Below are 17,935 nucleotides of genomic sequence, written 5' to 3' on the forward strand. Positions count from 1 at the left end.
TCTTACAAATAAAAATGTAAAAGCAGAAGGCTGACTGAGAGGTAAGAGTGGCTAGGGGGACCTTTGCACAGGTTCGCCTGGTGCACCAATTGCGACCCTACTTGGATCGGGAGGCTCACCTCACGGTTAGATTATTGCAACACGCTCTACATGGGGCTACCCTTGAAGAGTGTTTGGAGACTACAGTTGGTCCAGAACGCAGCCGCCCAAGCTGTTGTGGGTGCACCTAAGTACACCCACATTACACCAATTCTCTGCAAGCTGCACTGACTCCCTATTGGTCTCCTGTCATAATTCAAGGTGTTGATTATTACCTTTAAAGCCCTACATGGCTCAGGGCTTTAAAGGCTCATGGCTCGAGACTGCCTTCTACCGCATAACTCCCAACGACCGGTAAGATCCCACAGTTGGCCTCCTCCAGGTCCCGTCAGCTAAACAATGCCAGCTACCGGTCCCGCGGGGGAGGGCCCGCTCTGTGGCTGCCCCAGCTCTCTGGAACCAGTTACCTCCTGAGGTCCGGACCATCCCCACCCTATTGGCCTTCCGAAAAGCGGTGAAGACCTGGCTTTTCCGGTAGGCCTGGGGCTGTTGATCTCGCTCTTGCGATCCGGCGAGATCTGGCCATGAATGGTGTGAATGAGTTTTAATGTTTTTAATTTTTAAATGTTTTTTATAATGATTTTAAATGCATTGTGAGCCGCCCTGAGTCTTCGGAGAGAGGCGGCATACAAATTGAATTAATAAATAATAAATAAATAAAGAGTAAGCAGTCTGTAAGTAGCCTGTTCCACGCTTAGTGCCACAATTCGACCAAGATGGTATTTTGGATTTTCAGCATGGAGATATTTGCCAGCACATTTCAGGCCCAGGCTGAGCAGAAACCCTAACCAAGTGCAAAGCAACCTTCCTTGTGCTCTTCTGGATCTTCCTTCTCCTCTTTACTAACCACCGAGGAATGCAACCGCCTGCTTGGTTCAGCTAGTCTTTCAAGGAGGCCTGCCGAAAATTCCTTGGGTGTCCAGATGCCACACCATTATAGATAGGCAAAAACCAGGGCAATCATGCCCTTGGTAAATTTATTGTGTTTCTACACGTGTTTGTGTGTGGTGTGTGTATCCTTTGTTCAGCAACTTTAAAAACTATGCCTATTTCTCTTCATATCTGGAACAATTCAGAGGCGAGAAGAGATAAAGAACTGCTAGAACAGTGGGCAGGGATGGTTCCTTCTGGGCCTCTCCAACCCCTCCAGGCTCCACATCACATACCTGGCTCAGCTCTTCTCAGACACAGAGAGTTCCCCACTTTAGCTACTGAGGGTAGAGGTGAAGTCAAGGTGGGACCTCAAGCAACTGAGCCTCTCCCAGAAAATGGGCTTCTAACTGTTAGCAGTCCGAAGGCTACTTTTGCTCTGTGTCATTTAAACTTGATAGAAATACTTGAATTCTTAAGTTGCAGCTCTGACGTTATCTAGTTTTAAATTTCTGACATCTAATGGTTTTTATTATTTTATTTTTTAATCAGACTATTCTACTATTATTTAATTTTATTTATTAATTAAATTTTTATGCTGCCCATTTCCCTTGTAAAGCGACTCTGGAGTTACAAGAAACTTATTGGAAATGAGTAAGTTGCCAGAGGCTTACTAATAAAAAAAACAAGGAAAGAAAATCTGTAGAAGCAGCACCAAAAAGCCTAGTGGAAAACAAGTGCTCCGAATATATTTTGAGATATGGAAGAACCCAAATACTACTAAAAACAGACCCGGGTGGCAGTTTGTCTACACACAGCTATGCAAGTTCTCTTCCAGTATAGAAGCCAGCTGATTGAGCTGCTTTTTCAAAATTGTACTCACACCAGTAACCAGTGACTGGTCGTTGCTCACACTGAAATACACATTTATGGCCCGTTTTCTGCTTGAAACAATGGGAAAATACATCTTATATGAAACACTTGGAGAACCAAACTACTAGCCCCCGGAAGAGGACCTTCGAGGAGTTGGAGGAGGAGACATGCCTCATCTGGCACTGGGTAGCCTCCTCCTACTGGTGGCCACCAGAAAATGAGAGTCGGGAGGGTGTATGTGAAGGACGGTTCTTCTGGGTGGCCTCACAGCTGCTATTCACATCATTTCCTGAGCAGTTCAGGTCCTCCTCCTGCAGCTTGAGTTATTTTGTTTAATAAAAATCCAATTGTCCAGCCAAGGAGAAATTTCAACTTCCTGGGATTCCCCCAAATTCTCCTAAGCTCCCAGGAACTCTCGTTCCCTTCAACCCTCCTGAAGGCAACTACCTTTGCTGCTATGGAAAAGGAGGGATTATTGTGGGGCGACGAGAGAATGATTCCAACATAGCTCCATGTATGGAACCCCAGATTTACAACCCATGTGTTCGGGGCTTTCTGCATCTTCTCTAAGAAATAAATACAATGAATGAATGTTTCCTGCAGTGAGAAGGAAAGAAAAGGACATTTCAAGAAGGCTCACCATCTGTAATCCTCCTGACACATGTGATTGGTTTAATTGAGATCACGTGTAATCTCTGCTACATGGGAAATGCAGTTCTTTTTCTTCCAAAGAGGACTGTTGTGGTGATGCCGAGCAAAAGAGCTTGAAGCCTTTACATGCTTAGTTCAAAATTCAGGTTGCCAAGAACCGCGCTTAAAAAGGCACCATTGCTGGGCAGCCGGTCCCAAAGCTTACAGCCACAGTGGGAGAGGGAGCCATCCCGACGGAGCCAGGAAGAATCAGCCCAAAGGATGGCAGGGAGGGAACCAACGCCCAAGGGTGCACTGAATGATCACCCAAATCTACCTGGACGCCACTGAAGTGTAAGGCTTTTGGCATACTGTGCCATACACTTTAAAGATAGAAGTGTTATGAGTATGCACTATTCTCTACAATCTTCTTACAGAAAAATGAATTTTTATTGTAAAGTAGTAAAAAAAATAATAAATAGCATGTCCTAGTAAAGCAATAAGACTTCTGCAAGAGTGCCACTGTTTAACTCCATTGTACAAAGCAGTCTGGGGGATGAAAATATGCCCAATAGGAACCCCTTTCTATTCTTTACACTGTAGTCTTCTTTTTCCAAGTATTAAATGAAAGTGGAAAAGCAACTCTGCTCAGAGATTAAATTGTTTTTCCTAAAATTTGCATTGCCCAAACACCTTTTTTAAAAGTGTGTGATTAAAATCCAGGTTGTAGTTTAAGAGAGTATTTTTTAAGGTAATCTGCAAAACTTTAAAAAGTATCAATTCTCAAGAAATGTTCCTTGCAAGTGTATTTCAGCAGCTGTATTTCCACATATAACTAGAAGAGCCTCTGTTGTGACTATTCAGAATCTTCTAAGCCGCAGCCAGGTCAAGGACAGCTACGGATCTGAACAAAGCCGTACCCCCAAAAGCCAGCTCAGCATTTCCCAACTCAGATGGCTGCCAGACTGCCATACACTTGGGTTTATCACCGAGCAGCAATTGTTAAACATCAACAACTGTTGATATAGAACAATGCTTTAAAAACCCTTTTTATTTAATGTTCTGAAGCAATCTATTAACTAATTGGTAAAACGCTATGAACAAAACAATGGATAGAATTGAGATCAATTCTTAACAGCAGTTTCTCTAAGAGTTCTCCCTCTCAAGGTTTAACCATACTTGAATCATGACCAAATAGAAGCCAGCGCTTCCAATGATTTTATCAGAACATTAATGCTTCAGTACACCTTAGTTTTCTTCCACTCGCCCCCAATGTTTAAAACTTCCTGAAGGCCAGTGTCACATGGTTAAGGAATACTAAGAAGGGGACTTCTCATTTAATTTTCTAACTGTTCCAGTTCACAAAAGTCGCTCCTGAAAAGCAACAAGCAGATGCTCTGAAGTCTCCAGCCCTGCCAGACTTTAGGATCACTTTCCTCCTCTGCCATATGCCTGAAAATGCTGAATAACATTAAAGCACTCCCTTCCCCCCAGAACAAAGGGGAACGGCCTGTGCTCAAGGAAGAGTAAAATCAATATTTCACACAAGCTGTAATGTTACGACTCTGGGAGAAGTAAATGTGATTTGACTTCTCAGTTCAGCTTCCAAATGATTTTAGCAGAGGAAGGAAGGAAACAAAATCACATCTGTAGTAATTCGCTTTTCACTGGAGAAACCACTAAAAAGAACAAGCAATTTCCCTCCAGTCCCTGCCACCAATCTGCATTTCTTAGTGAGTCTGAGCTGTCACGAAGATGTCAATCCAGAACTATTCAGTGTTTGCTAAAATGGCTTCAAATAAAAACTCCACTATCCAAGGAGATCTCACAATCCCCATCAATGAGTAGAAAAGATTAGACAGTAACTGGAGATTATCTGTAGATGTAAAAGATTAAAAGTTGAAATATTTTGCATCTAAAACAAATTTTGCACGACACATTGCAAATGACACTGGACTGAATCTCTGCTTTGTCTGAAGCAAATGTTGGTATCAGAACCTGGAAACAAGCTTATGTCTCCCATAAAATGTGCAAGTTCTATTATATGGTATGCAATAATCATACATGCAATTTATATCATACTAATTAACAAGAAATCCCTATTTTAGAGTCTTCTGTTTCTGAACAGGGAGCATCATCATTCCTGGTTAGAATAGAATAATTATTTTTGATATAAATATTAACTCAAATTTTTGAACAATATTACATACACTAACTCCTCCCTCAAAGCATTTGGTAGTCAATCCTGAGAGTATCTGAAACTCCAGATTGGAAAGAGCAGACCGATCGCCCAGCAGTCCTAGAAATCGTTCAGAGGCAACTCTGACTATACCGCTCACGTCTTGAAGAGCACAATATTGAACTGGCATCAGAATGGCATCTATAAATCAATGGCAGGCCTGTCAGAAAATCCACCCTGCCCTGAAGAACATGGCTGAAAAGGCTCCAGTTTATGCCGGCAGGCGTACCGCGTGGCTTGCTGAGGCGACCTTCAGAGTGACCCGGGAGATTGTGGCGACTCCCTGAACAAAAGAAAGAAAACCTCACCGTTTTCCCAGAGTAGTAATACATGAGAGAAGTGCTGCTCATTCCAGGTATTCGGTATGCGCAATACATGCCTGCCTGGGAAACTGCACTGCTACAGTCCCAGGCCTGGTGCCCATCCGTGATGTCAAATTCACCGAATGAAATACAGCGGCTCTTCAGGGGTGAAGGAAGCACATATGGATGTACTTTGGAACAAATGTATGCAAAGCAGGACTGAACCATCTCAGACAGCAAAATGGGGTGAGTGCATATTAAGATAGCCAGGCTCCTCTGAAACGGTCTTTCAGATTTACCCCAGGGTGGTTTTGTCATGATAACACAACAAGGAATCCATTCGGTTAGGAATGTAAAAATCTGAACTTCACTTAAAAGGACATTAGATTCCAGCTAATCCCAACCCCATTTTTTTGTTTCTTTTGAACTCCAAAGCCCCTACGACACCACTGAGCCAGCTAATCCTTTTGTTTTAATAAAATGAGACAAGACCTCCTGACTGGCTGCACTTCTCCCATCGGCTCTCTCTAAAGGCTGCTGCAACTTTTCCCAATCTGGTCTCTTTGCCTAAGACTGAATTGTAGGCAGACGGCAGGAGAACCTAGATAGCAGAAAATGTATTAATTTTTTAGATTTAAACTAGTCAAGTATTTTGGTATTTTAAAAATCATTTAAACTCTGTTTTATACATAGTACTAATAATCTATTTACTAATAATAGTCAACTTTTTTTCAGTCGCCTCTAACTTGATTGTTGTTGTTGTTAATTGCAAAGTCATGTCCAACCCATCGCAACCCCATGGACAACGTTCCCCCAGGCCTTCCTGTCCTCTACCATCCTCTGGAGTCCATTTAAGCTCATGCCTACTGCTTCAGTGACTCCATTCAGCTATCTCGTTCTCTGTCATCCTGTTCTTCTTTTGCCCTCAATCTTTCCCAGTCTAACTAGATATTCAGAGCTTAATACTTTATTTCATTTATAGGCAGCTGTCACTGTAAAATTCTAGAAGTTACCAGAAAGTTTTTGTTTTTAATTTAACCAATGATTTTATTTTTTCCTTGAAACATGAACTTTACTTGAAACATGAACTTTCCAAAATTAAACTCCAAAAATAGAGCTACACAGCGGTATAGTGCTGAACCAGGAGCGGGAGACTCAGGGTCCAGTCTCTCCTTGACCATGGAAGAGCCCTGAAGACTTTGGGCCAGTCACACTATTTCAGCCCAGCCCAGCCCAGCCCAGCCCAGCCCAGCGATTTCTTGTTTGGGAGGAAAATAGGAGGAGGAAGACAAAGATCACTGAAGGACAGGTGGAATACAACTAAAATAAAAATGATCAGCGCAGCTGAATTATAAACAGCTTCTTAGCAGCTAGAATCCTCAGCCACATACATGCTCACATAAATAGGCCTGGGGAGTTTTCTTGGCCCACAAAGAGAGCAACAGAGGACAGACTGCACTGCCAAACAAGGAAAAGCTAGACTGAGGGTAGGAGGACTGTGGAGAAACTCCGTCCTTTCTTTGTTTCCAGCTCTACTGAAAAGAGGATGACAGAATTCTGGACCTTCTGCTCCATGCAGCCATCCAAACATCCTGGGAGGTATCCACACAGGTGGAAACAAATGTCTTTTTTTTTTTTTTTTTTAAATTGATTTATATGCTGCCCTTCTCCGGAGACTCAGGGCGGCTTACAATGTGTTAAGCATTGAATTGCCCACTAACAGAGATGACTAGCAAAGATTTCTACAGGTTGAGAAAGGGTAGTTTATGAGAAATAAATACATACCTAAATACAGAGGGTCTTTGAAGCCAGTGTAAGTTTTTTGTCTACTCTGTCCCGAGAAGAGCTCAAAATGTCTGGTTCACACATGCTGGAACCCATGCAGAGTATATACATGCTCCCCCCGAAGGAGCCCATTGATTTATTCCAATGTGCGCCAACAATTATGCTCTGTCCCACAAATGTGTTGCCCACCAGTAGAAGGCAACGGTTAAAATAGGAAAGTGGATGTGAACAGACCCTCTAACAGCTAAGCAGGTTCATACTTTGAGCCAGTCCTTGTCTCGAGAGAGTTCTTCTGTAATGGATTGGTTCCAGCAATTTAGGCTGCTCGGCTCAATTCTTTTGACAAATATTTCACCAATTCAGATTAAATTACAACTCAGCCTATCATAGACAGATGCAGTTTTGACTGATTCCCATAGATTGCTGTATAATCTAAACCTATTCTGTTGTGAGAATATTTTAATGCCTAATGAAAATGCGCATGAAGAAATAGAAGCAAATTGCCACATTCTATGGCTAACGTCTATCACAAGGTGTCTTGGCATATAGCAACACCTGCATGTATGTTAAAGAGTTCCTAACAACTAAAACATCTGGCAACAGAACCAATCCTGCCAAGACAGCAGGGATATTTTTCTTGGATGTCTTCAAGCAGAAGTTGGACAGTCATTGGGCAGGGATGTTGGACGCCTACAAAGAACAGAAGGTCCAACTCCATCTGTTCAGTGGCCCCCACCCATCTGGATTCCATCTTAGAAACATGCATTTATTTACACAGAGCTTTACAGTATGCAATGTAGACAGCCACACATACAAATGGCTTAACTGAAGATCTCAAAAGCAACAGCACCATTAACACAAATGCTTCTTAGGATTTTAAACCATATTTAATAGATAAGCACAGAAAGTGATTCAAGGAACAGATTAAATATTCCATTATCATTTATATGTCCAGGAATAAGAACATTTTGCTGCAAAACCAAGAAAGCAAATGATTACTCTTATATTTTAGCACCATTTATAACAGAATAAGAACATTTGTACAACATGAAAAGAAAACAATCAAGCCAAATCTTTAAGAACCTCTCTTTCATCCCTATTGGTTCCATGATCTGATAAAATGCCCTAGTCTTTTTCTGAATAGTTAGTGTTTCTCCAATAAGAACGAGAAAAAAGATATATTCATGTTTTCCCATTAGTGCAGGCACTAGCCAGCATCCGACAAAGTACTGAGAAGTGAGACAGCACCATTTTTCTTAACCAATTTAGCCTCACTGGATGATCCTAGCATTGCAAACGGCAAATTCTTTCTAAGATATATTTGCAGCTTATTTCCCCCACCCCCTTTTTAATATGTCAGATTCACCTTGCATTAAGCAGAGCTTGCATCTTATCAAGAAACCCTGCATAGAATATATGACAACAAAACAAGTATGGCCAGTTTTGGCTTTTTATTCAAAGTTTCCCATGTTCTTTCAAGCATAGAGTCTTTACTCAGTGGAAAAGAGAACTCCCAGCCTCCCAGCACTGGGTAAAACCTTTTCCAACAGGTAGTTGGGAAAAGGAGCAGAACCCCTTGGGGCAGACAGGAGTTCTTGGTCCAACCAAGACATTCACATTCAACATTTCATAAAGAAGTGGGGATTATTTCCTCAGAGCTATAGAGGATGGGATTTGAAACACTTCAGTACCGGGTTTAGCTGGGCTTATGCATTAGTTTCACACGAGCCTGAATTGTTCAGCAATTGATATGCAACAGCTTAGCATTCTCTGTTTATGCAGAGATGGCCATTACTATTCAATATCGAAAACCAAAGTATAATTTAACGAAGGAATTTGCTTTAATCTAGGCAAAATCTAGTTTATGACCACCGAGACGTCTTTGGACAGCGCTGGCTCTTCGGCTTTGAAATGGAGATGAGCACCGCCCCCTAGATTCGGGAACGACTAGCACATATGTGCGAGGGGAACCTTTACCTTTACCTTAAGGCAAGATCAGAGCTAGTAATGGAGCTTTTAAAGAATGGCAGAAAGGGTCATCTATCTTTGTGTGCATGACTATTATGCACAGGTTCAGGTGTTAATTATCTATGGTAGACTTTCTTTTCCAAGTTACTACATGGTATGTGTCATTCAAATGTAGTAATTAAAAATATCATAAAAAGTAACTTGGAGTAGCTTTAAATTTCTCTTGGGAACAGAAGAGGAGGGGAAGGTTCCTATATTTAGGGATAATGGTTGGCTCTCTGCTCCTGACTTTATCAGGAAGCTTATCATGCCAGGTGCTTATGCTGAAGCTGCTTTTCTGAGGGTGTCCAGCATTAAGCCGGGCTTCCAGGTTAATTGCAGCATCTTGCATCTGGGAGAAGGAAGAGGAGGAGGAGGAGCAGCTGCAAAGGAGAAGATGCACGGAAGCATGTTGCAGCTCCAACTTCCACTCTGATCAGCACTGTGGGGGCCCCACTGGCTTCGCTCCTGCCCTGAACAGCAGCAGCACATCCAATTCACCCTGCACAACTCTTGAGCTATAACTCATCCAAGCGCTGCTGAATAAAAGCTCAATACCTCCATTTGCACAACAAAGAAGTGAGTTCTTGTGTGCTCTGAAAGGGGGGGGGGGGATAAAGGGCCCTGCTTTTATCTGATATGGATTTTAAATGCAGATACATTTAACAATTTTCTTACTTTACTGAATGAAATATGGTTAATATTTCAAACTTCCAATGCGTAAGATTATCATAGTTGATAATGATCTTTTTACCAAGCCCTCCAAACCATTTTTCATCAGCCTTTTATTCTCAACGGATAAAAAAAATGTGCAAGAGGATCAACAAACTGGCTGCTTGAAAGCCTTTCTGATGCTCAGCTCAAGTTAGAAAAGGCTTAATGAAGACTTGAAAATTCACCAGGGCTTCACAATAAGCATCAGACTTGGTGATTTATGCATATTTATGCAACCTCAGTCCTATTGAATCAAGCTGAGCTGTACGTGTCCTACCAATCGAATTTCAAGGTCTTCAATATCACTGGGATCATTAGCAATGTAAATTTTACCGTTTTCTGCTATTAATCTCTGTCCTCCTGTTCAGCAACATAATGGCTAATTAAACATCAAAAGATGTATATCAAGAGACAGTTCCTGGGACACTCCTTTCCCCTTGGATTACAGGAACTAGCAGGTAAAACTGAATAGGAGTTCCACAAATTGCTGCTGGCAACTCTAAAAATCCTAGATTTAATGGGAGGACCAGACCTGGGACCTGCCCTCTACTCTGTCTCAGTATTACCACCTCAAAAACTTTTGTTCTTAATGCTTAATGAGTTTGTTGCTCCCCCTCTGTATAATCACAGATCTCTCTGGAATCCTCTTTCTCTGTTCAAATCTAAGGCAACCTATGCACAACACTTTTTCTTTCTGCATAAACGGCCACAGGATTGCATTCCAATTTCATTTTTTAATTTGTCTCCTTCCTTGCTGACAATCTTGAATCTTTATGACTAAGAAAGTTAGATATATAAGTGTGTGCTTCTAATTAAAAGGTTAAAAACCTCTAGGACTTACAGAAGACGGCAAACCAGGAGGCACCTTCCTTACTTTTTTTGTCTGCAGAGAATCTGCACAGAAAAAAAATGCTTTAATTAATAGGAAAATGTAGCAGTATTGAAATAAAGTGACACAACACAGTGCAAAGAGAACTCAGAAGGTCTACTTGAAGCCACTGGGTGAGGTCCTTCAATAGCTATCATCAGAATAGTCCTGAATTTGTAATATGAAGGACATTCCAAATGTGCTTTCTCAGTATAAATTACAACAAATTCCTTTCTATAACACTGAATTATTAGATAATTAAATTGAACAGTTAAATCTGATGAGGAAGTAAGCAATTTACACTATTATCCAGACTAGAAAATCTTTTACACACACACACACACGCGCGCGCGATATTCTGTGTGAATGGGAGGGAGGGGGGGAGGGAGAAACTTGGAACAATTATCAGCAACTTCTACCCTCCAGGCTATTAAAGCGCAGTTCCCTTCTGCAGCATCTTCCTCTCCCTTGCTCCCATTTCTAACTCAAAAGATTTTGTGAAATGTATCTTATCCAAGAAATGAAGCCTATAATCTGATGTGTTCCCTGGGGAAAAAGGGGCACAACTTGACTGACTCACCAAAGGAAGATGAATCACGAAGGGACCTTCGTCGTGGATTTGCAGAGGAAAATGGATAATATGGTGTTCCAGTTTTTCCTGAGCAAGCCAGGGGGCCTGGGCTTCCAACGCCAATGTCAGACTGAAGCCGACTTGTCTGTAAACAAAACAAGTAATACCTGACTCTATTTACATAATGGTGGGAGGTGATTATCATCATCAATGGAAACATAGCTGTGCAGGTTTGCGGTTTGCCCATATTAAGACAAAGGAACAATCCTTATCAAAATTCAGAAGACTTTTTGGAAAACAAAGGTTTAATGCAAGGCACTAATCCGTAAGCTATGTTTTGTAACTCATGATGACTAAGTTCACAGAATAATGAGCATATTATGGTTTAATGTGCTCTGTATTAGGCCAGTTTTAGATAACTTTCTAGTTTAGTAACAATAAGGAAGGGTCTGATGGCGCAAAGGTTAGAATACAGAATTATTGCAGGCTGACTCTGCTGACTGCCAGCAGTTCGATCTTGACCGGTTCAAGGTTGACTTAACCTTCCATCCTTCCGAGGTCAGTAAAACAAGGACCCAGATTGTTGGGGGCAATAAGCTGACTCTGAAAATCGCTTAGAGTGCTGTAAAACATCGTGGAGCAGTATATAAGTTTAATTGCTATTAAAAAGGGCTTTACTCAAAGACATAAGGTTTCTTTTCTACTCCTGCTGTTTCCTGAAAAAAAACCCACCAAGTTTATATGAATTACTACTGGTTGCCAAATTAAAATTAATATAGATGTAATTAACGCATCCTATTGCTTTTCCTTCCTCCTTAGGTTTCCAAGCAAGCTTCACTCTTTTTCTGTCCTTCCTCAGGAGCTTCTCCTATCTTCCTCAATAATTTCTGATTTTTCCCAATGGTCTCTAGAGCAGAAATTCTCCAATTAACCCTTTCACCACCCTCTCCAAGAGAACACAAAACTGCACTTCCGTCAGGTATCATTTGAATTCTCTTCAGGGAAGATGACTTTACTGCTCAGTCACATGCAGATTAGCACAAGACGCCTTCGTTCTCCAGCATGCTGCTTGAAGTTCCCCTCCATGTTTCCTGAAAAGCTCCCACACAATCCCTGTTCAAGAGATTATTGAGCTTGGAATTTTGTTTTATAGGGGAAAAAATTGAAGAGGCCGCAGTCTAAAACAAAATATAGCAGCTTCTTAATAGAATAAATTATGCAATCAATGACAACTAAATAGTGAAATGCTGACATTTGCTGATACTTTTTCATTTTATTTCTTTGAAAGCTGGGTAAAAAGAAGCCTAATAATCTTTGAGTAAAAACATACACCATAATATTGGGAATTTCTGGTTCTTCTGCCTGGAAACCAGATCACAGCTATTGAGGAAAGGTAGTTTGCCTGAGAATGGGGAGATCTGGTCATTTTCCTTCAGCCCAAACTGCTCCACAAAATTATAAAAATTTTCACAATTTTTGAGAAAAAGTAGGAGTGCCACATACACTGTCTGGAGCTTCTTGGAGGAAGGATAAAACAGAAATCTAATAAATAATACAGGAAACTTTGTTCTGTCACAACTTCAACAGCCTTGAAATATAAAGATAATGTGTTCATCTGTTACTACTATATTGTAAAAGTGTAGGAATGTGTGTGTGTGTGTGTGTAATTTGTATTAAGAATTTCAAAGAGAAAAAAAAAACTAATGGCAACTCTTTAAATGGCAGATCTACCTGACAGCCTGAGAGCCCGGCATCTTGACCAAACATTGGAAACTGACTCCTCTCAGAGGCTTTTCCTAGAAAGCAAACAAACTTAAAAATGAATGCCCATTATAGACATACTGAGAACTTCCTAATGACAGAATTTTACATTTTAAAAGGGAATATAAATTAAAAACCAGCACAATGTTTAACAAAAGCAGTAAATAATTTGGAGGAAGACAAAAGACTTAAGAATACTTCCAACTGTTTGACACACCTTGATAGCATACAAAACACAACATGCTGATACTTCTCAGGATCAAGATTATTTTCCTGTGCAAAGCAAATTCCATTTGCCTGTTGCTGTTAAGAAGGACTAGCTCAGGCCTCTTGATAGCTTTGCACCATACAGGATCAACCTCCTTAACTCTCAAGACTCTTTCCTCCCCCACCCGCTACGTATACAAAATGGACTCTCTGTGTGTGTGTGTATACAGCGTGTGTGTGTGTGTGTTTGTATACACACACACACAAAATTTCCTTTTAAGAGCAGGCATCAGAATTTAAGTTTTCATGCGTGCCAGTGTGTAGACACAAAAAATGGTAATGAAGGTTATCTATCATATACTTTATCATGCCATCACCTTCTAAAATAATAAATGTGTGTATTTCTCCCCCCAAGGTACAGGGTTGGGTCTCAGTCTCATAACCCCGCAATAAAAATGTCTCCTGATGAGGTTCATCAAACACATTTTGTTGGCCAGGCAGGCACACAGTGAAACTGCAAATTGAGGACCCCGTTTCATGGATTTTGGATGCAACTAACCTGATTTCTATCTCAACTTTCCTCATAAGAACAAATTCATATCCATAATCAAAATCAAAACCAATAACAGTTACCCAGTCAAGCAATTAAGTGCTCCAAAAACTGCCAGACGCCAACTAAGGAAAATAATACCCAGCAGGCCCATTTTTTCTCAAACAATATTAACCCTGCTGTTCACGTTAACCTGTCTGAGCATTTTCTTCCCATAAATCAAAAGCCCAGCTCCAACTGATAAACAACCCTTAAGTTATGTCATATTTCAGGCAGGGTTTAAAATAACACGTTAGCATAGTGGTTCCCAAACTTTTTCAGTCCACCACCCCCTTGGTGCTACAAACTCATCCTCAGTGCCCCTCACCCCCTATAAATAGTATTGTTTGGAATAGCGGTTTGCACAACCCACTAAGGAAGATAGTAACAGTAAAATTCACAATATTAGCACAATAGCAAAATACTAATTTTGGAAAAATAACTTTAAATTTGCCTAATGAAAATCCTGGGGTGGGGGTGGGGAACCATGTATACCCCAGAGAGCCCCTGGCTTTCAAGGATCTCCATCCCATCAGGGCCAGCATCAGCTTTTCCTCACTGGCTGCAAGCCCACTTGAAAGCCCCACGGGAGGGGGCTGCTGCCTTGTTTGTTGGACTTTATGAGTAAAATAGCCAGGCTAGAAACTATAAAGACTAAAATATTTTAATCAATTTTTATTTTTCAACTTAAATTTAAAATTTTTAAAAATGGTGATAAAAATATATTACCCTGTGTATTTTAAGTAAAAAAGGCTGGTTGGGGGTGGGGTGGGGAGATACCATTTCATGCCCAGCAGCTACAGAAAAGCAGGCCATGTAAAACTGACCATTTGGGAAGGTTGATGGCTTACCAATTTATGCCAGCAATTTTCTTACCGCAAGGAGCATGGAGATGCTTACTCCATTAGTGAAAAACTATGATTCCGAATCTTTTAACAAGGTGCAGCCTCTTTCAAGTCAAGCTACATTCCCTGCAGTCCACAAACTCTGCTCGGCGGTACTTTGGAAAGAGCTTTCCACCCAAACCCCACCAGGGCCTAGTTCTGCCTTTTTCAAAGTTAACTGAGGTTTTAGATCGGCCATCAATTAAAGAAAAATCCATAGCACAAGCGAACATGTAATTAACTGTGTATTCATTACAAATAAGTATCAAGACCCGAATAATGAAAGATAACACTGATATTTAAAGAGAAAAGCGAATCCATTTAGATCACTAAAAATCAATAGGTTAAAAAAGTCTGCATAATTACAATTAGACTGATAGTTATCCTAGTGGCATCTCAGAGAAGCAACTCTGGCAAAGCCAAGAAACTTATTTGGTGGTGAGGCCACCATGATATTTTTCCCAACTGCCTTCTGCCAACTTCTATGCAAAGGGGCACTGAATTAGTCTTGCTGTGAATGAACAACTGGAAAAACTACAAAATCTTTTGCTAAACAGAAACAGTGATTTAAACAAGGAATTGCACATGCCCTAAACAGTTTAATTAGTGTATTATTTATTTCATTAATATGTTTAATCAAATTGATTTTTAACAGCAGAGATCAGTATGTTTTATCTTTCCTGAAAAATCAGCCTTGATAAACAGATCTTTGGAGCGCTACAGATTCTTCTATATAAAATGCACAAAATCATGCAAATCCAATTGTATCTAAAATAAGGCAACAAATAGCTTCACTACCCTATTACTGAACAGTATTACATGTACTCCTTTGCCGTTAACCCCTTCTTACAGCACAATTCGCAATGGTGGATGGCTTCAGGGGTGGGTTCTACTTACCTTTACTACTGGTTTGCATCGTGCCTGCGCATGCGCAGATCACTTCTAATGACATCCGGGTGAGTGGGTGGAGCCTCCCGCCGGTTTTACTACTGATTCTTGCGAACCGGTCCAAACCGGGAGCAACCCAGCACTGGATGGCTTGCTCACCCGCAAGAGCCAGGTGGGACAGCGGGATTCCCTGAACTCCAGGCCGAAAAGCCATCCCAGTTGAACCTTCATCAAATCACTCCAATGGCATCTCTAGCCCTGCACTTTGCTTTGTTTTTTTTGTAGAGGATAAAGTGGAAGGACCTGTATTCTCAGCCCCAGATGTAACTCCTATGCAACCAAGGTAAGTTGATTAAAAACAGAAACCAAAACCAAGTTCTGCACAAGTCTGAGTATTTCATTTAGTTCTAAACTGCTTGAATTCAGGCAATATACATTCAAAGAACCTCCTAGACAAGATGCTGTGCAAATGAAGCTCCACCGACTACAGTGGAGGAGATAATCAGAAGGCAATAGTTTATTAGAGAAACACCATTCCAAACAACAGAACAACAAAGTCGGAAGGGACACAGTTCCTTTTACCACAAATAAAATGGATTGACTAAAGCAATTGCTTCCTGGAAGAATATTTCAAGAAATGTGTTGTGCTGTTTACACTTCGAGGCTTCTGCTACAGGTACCCTTCTCCCTTGGGAGTGATGAGCCAAAACTGCTCTTCTCATGGCCTATTATCATTTTAATTACATTCTCCTCCCAACGGTCTTCTTCTTGGACTGCCACAGTTTAGAAGCAGTTACTAAGAACACACAGAACATTGACTCACAAACTAAGGTATAATTATTCTTCACAGCTTAATAAAAATAATTATGGTGGTAAGCACACTGTTACTTCAATAGCTTCTTTTTGCTGACCTTTGAGTTGCCTGCTGGTTACTTTAAAATTGATGATTGTACAAAAATGGAGAACTAGTGCTTCACTTTGATTGATAGTTTAGAGGTCCAAATTTCACTTCCTCTTTGTATGCATACAAACCAAGTGAATTTGCCATAAACAATTTACTGAAACAACCGAGGGGCTGTGTGTGTATTTGTACTTGGCATTTACTCAATGCTCCAATGTATTCTTCATTCAATTTGTATAGATGCCTACTTACCATGTGACTTGGGCACGATTGCAAAAACTCATCAAAACAAAAATGAAAAATACATCACTCACAGAGTATAGAAAAAAACCCAGGTCCTTGGGGCCATTAAGATATGAGGGGTTACACTGTTCCACAGGAGAGGTGCAGAGGCACTTCTGGGTCCCACCAGGTAATGTGGTTTTAACTAAAGGGATGTGGAACATGCCCTGGGATCTTGCATGTGGGATCTTGTGGAAAGTGGAAATAGCTGGAGACAAATAGCCCCACAAATAACTCAGGCTTCTGCCTTAAATGGCTTTCAAGGTGATAACCAGCATCTGGAACTGAATCTTAAACAACTATAGACAAACATTTTGGAGAGAAAGCAGGGAATGGGAGAGATGGAAGCAGGTCATGTACTGGGATATGTTGCAGAAAATACTGTAGAAGAGACAGAAGTTAGTCTCGCTTTCTCCAAAGTCTATCACAGAACAGTTTAATGGAAGGGCTTCTTGCACAAAACAGAGGAATCGGGATGGTTTAAGTAGTTCAAGGGACCCACAGATGTGGATGCCAGGGTAACTCATTCTGATGCCCATTTCCCACCGCCAGAGCCAGAAATCCAAGGTACCCATGAGTGACAGGGAAAAGGGGCCATCACTTGCTTGCCCAGGTTCCACTGTGAGTTTCCACCCAGCATGTTGTGCTTGAGGGGCCACTACCCTCTATCAGTGCTCTATCTTATGTTGTGAACTGATTATACTTTTCCTAAAAATATTCACTCAAAATAAACTCAAAGCACCAATACAGATTTATCATACACACAACCCTTCTGTATGGCATGGAGTGCCTGAAAATAAAACTGCTACGTTATTGTAATGTGATTCACAGAAGAATGTTGATAAAAATGAATATTCTTCTAGTCTCATATTCATGTCTTTAATATAGGTGTTGCATAACTCAGAAATACAACAGTGCTTCATTAGGGCTAAACTTATTTAAAGCAAGTATTTTTATAGGCCTATTTGGGCAGTCACAAATAAACCTTCCAAGCCTCCAGTTCTTGGCATGACCTGGTGACCCAGGCAGAAAAGATGCTCAAAGAGCAGAACTCTTGCAATTCTGGCCTCCAGAGGAAAAACAATAAATTGCTAAGAAAACACACCATCAAACCCTAAACACAGCATCAATTTCAGTTAATTACAGCCTTGTCAGCAATGTGATTATTCAAACAACTCGTGCAAATGTTAATGAGTCTTATTTGCATATTTATTTTTTCCTTTGTTGAAATGTCATTATTACATTCTACAATGATGAATAGTGCTGATGAAGTGGCCGGATATGTAATTAGTCATAAGGTGGAATGAACTGATCAATTATGGAAAAAACTGAGATTAAGAAATAATCAAATGAGAAAAAATGAAAAGTAAAAAAATGAAAACGTCCAGATAATGATTTATCATTTTGATTTCAAAACTCATTTACAATAAAGCCTTTTTTTAAATAAGTGAGATTGTAAGAATAG

At 40.6% G+C, this 17,935-nt stretch overlaps 1 protein-coding gene across 8 annotated transcripts in view; it reads right to left on the minus strand.

The window, feature by feature from the left end:
• The window catches only part of TCF12 (transcription factor 12), a 59,947-nt gene that overhangs the window by 19,382 nt on the left and 22,630 nt on the right, over nucleotides 1-17,935 (minus strand). For 7 of the 8 annotated variants that reach the window (XM_070953295.1, XM_070953296.1, XM_070953294.1 and 4 more), the window contains 3 exons: nucleotides 12,690-12,754; nucleotides 10,968-11,103; nucleotides 10,361-10,413 (listed from right to left, as the gene is read on the minus strand). In XM_070953295.1, the coding sequence (XP_070809396.1) occupies nucleotides 10,361-10,413; nucleotides 10,968-11,103; nucleotides 12,690-12,754 (254 nt within the window). Of the gene's footprint in view, nucleotides 1-10,360; nucleotides 10,414-10,967; nucleotides 11,104-12,689; nucleotides 12,755-17,935 lie in introns of those variants that run through there. The other variant, XM_070953301.1, reaches the window with a different exon arrangement.

This window comes from Pituophis catenifer, unplaced genomic scaffold (genome assembly GCF_029215685.1).
Source record: "Pituophis catenifer annectens isolate HBS135680 unplaced genomic scaffold, rPitCat1.0.hap2 SCAF_14, whole genome shotgun sequence".
In the NCBI taxonomy this organism is placed as follows: domain Eukaryota; kingdom Metazoa; phylum Chordata; class Lepidosauria; order Squamata; family Colubridae; genus Pituophis; species Pituophis catenifer.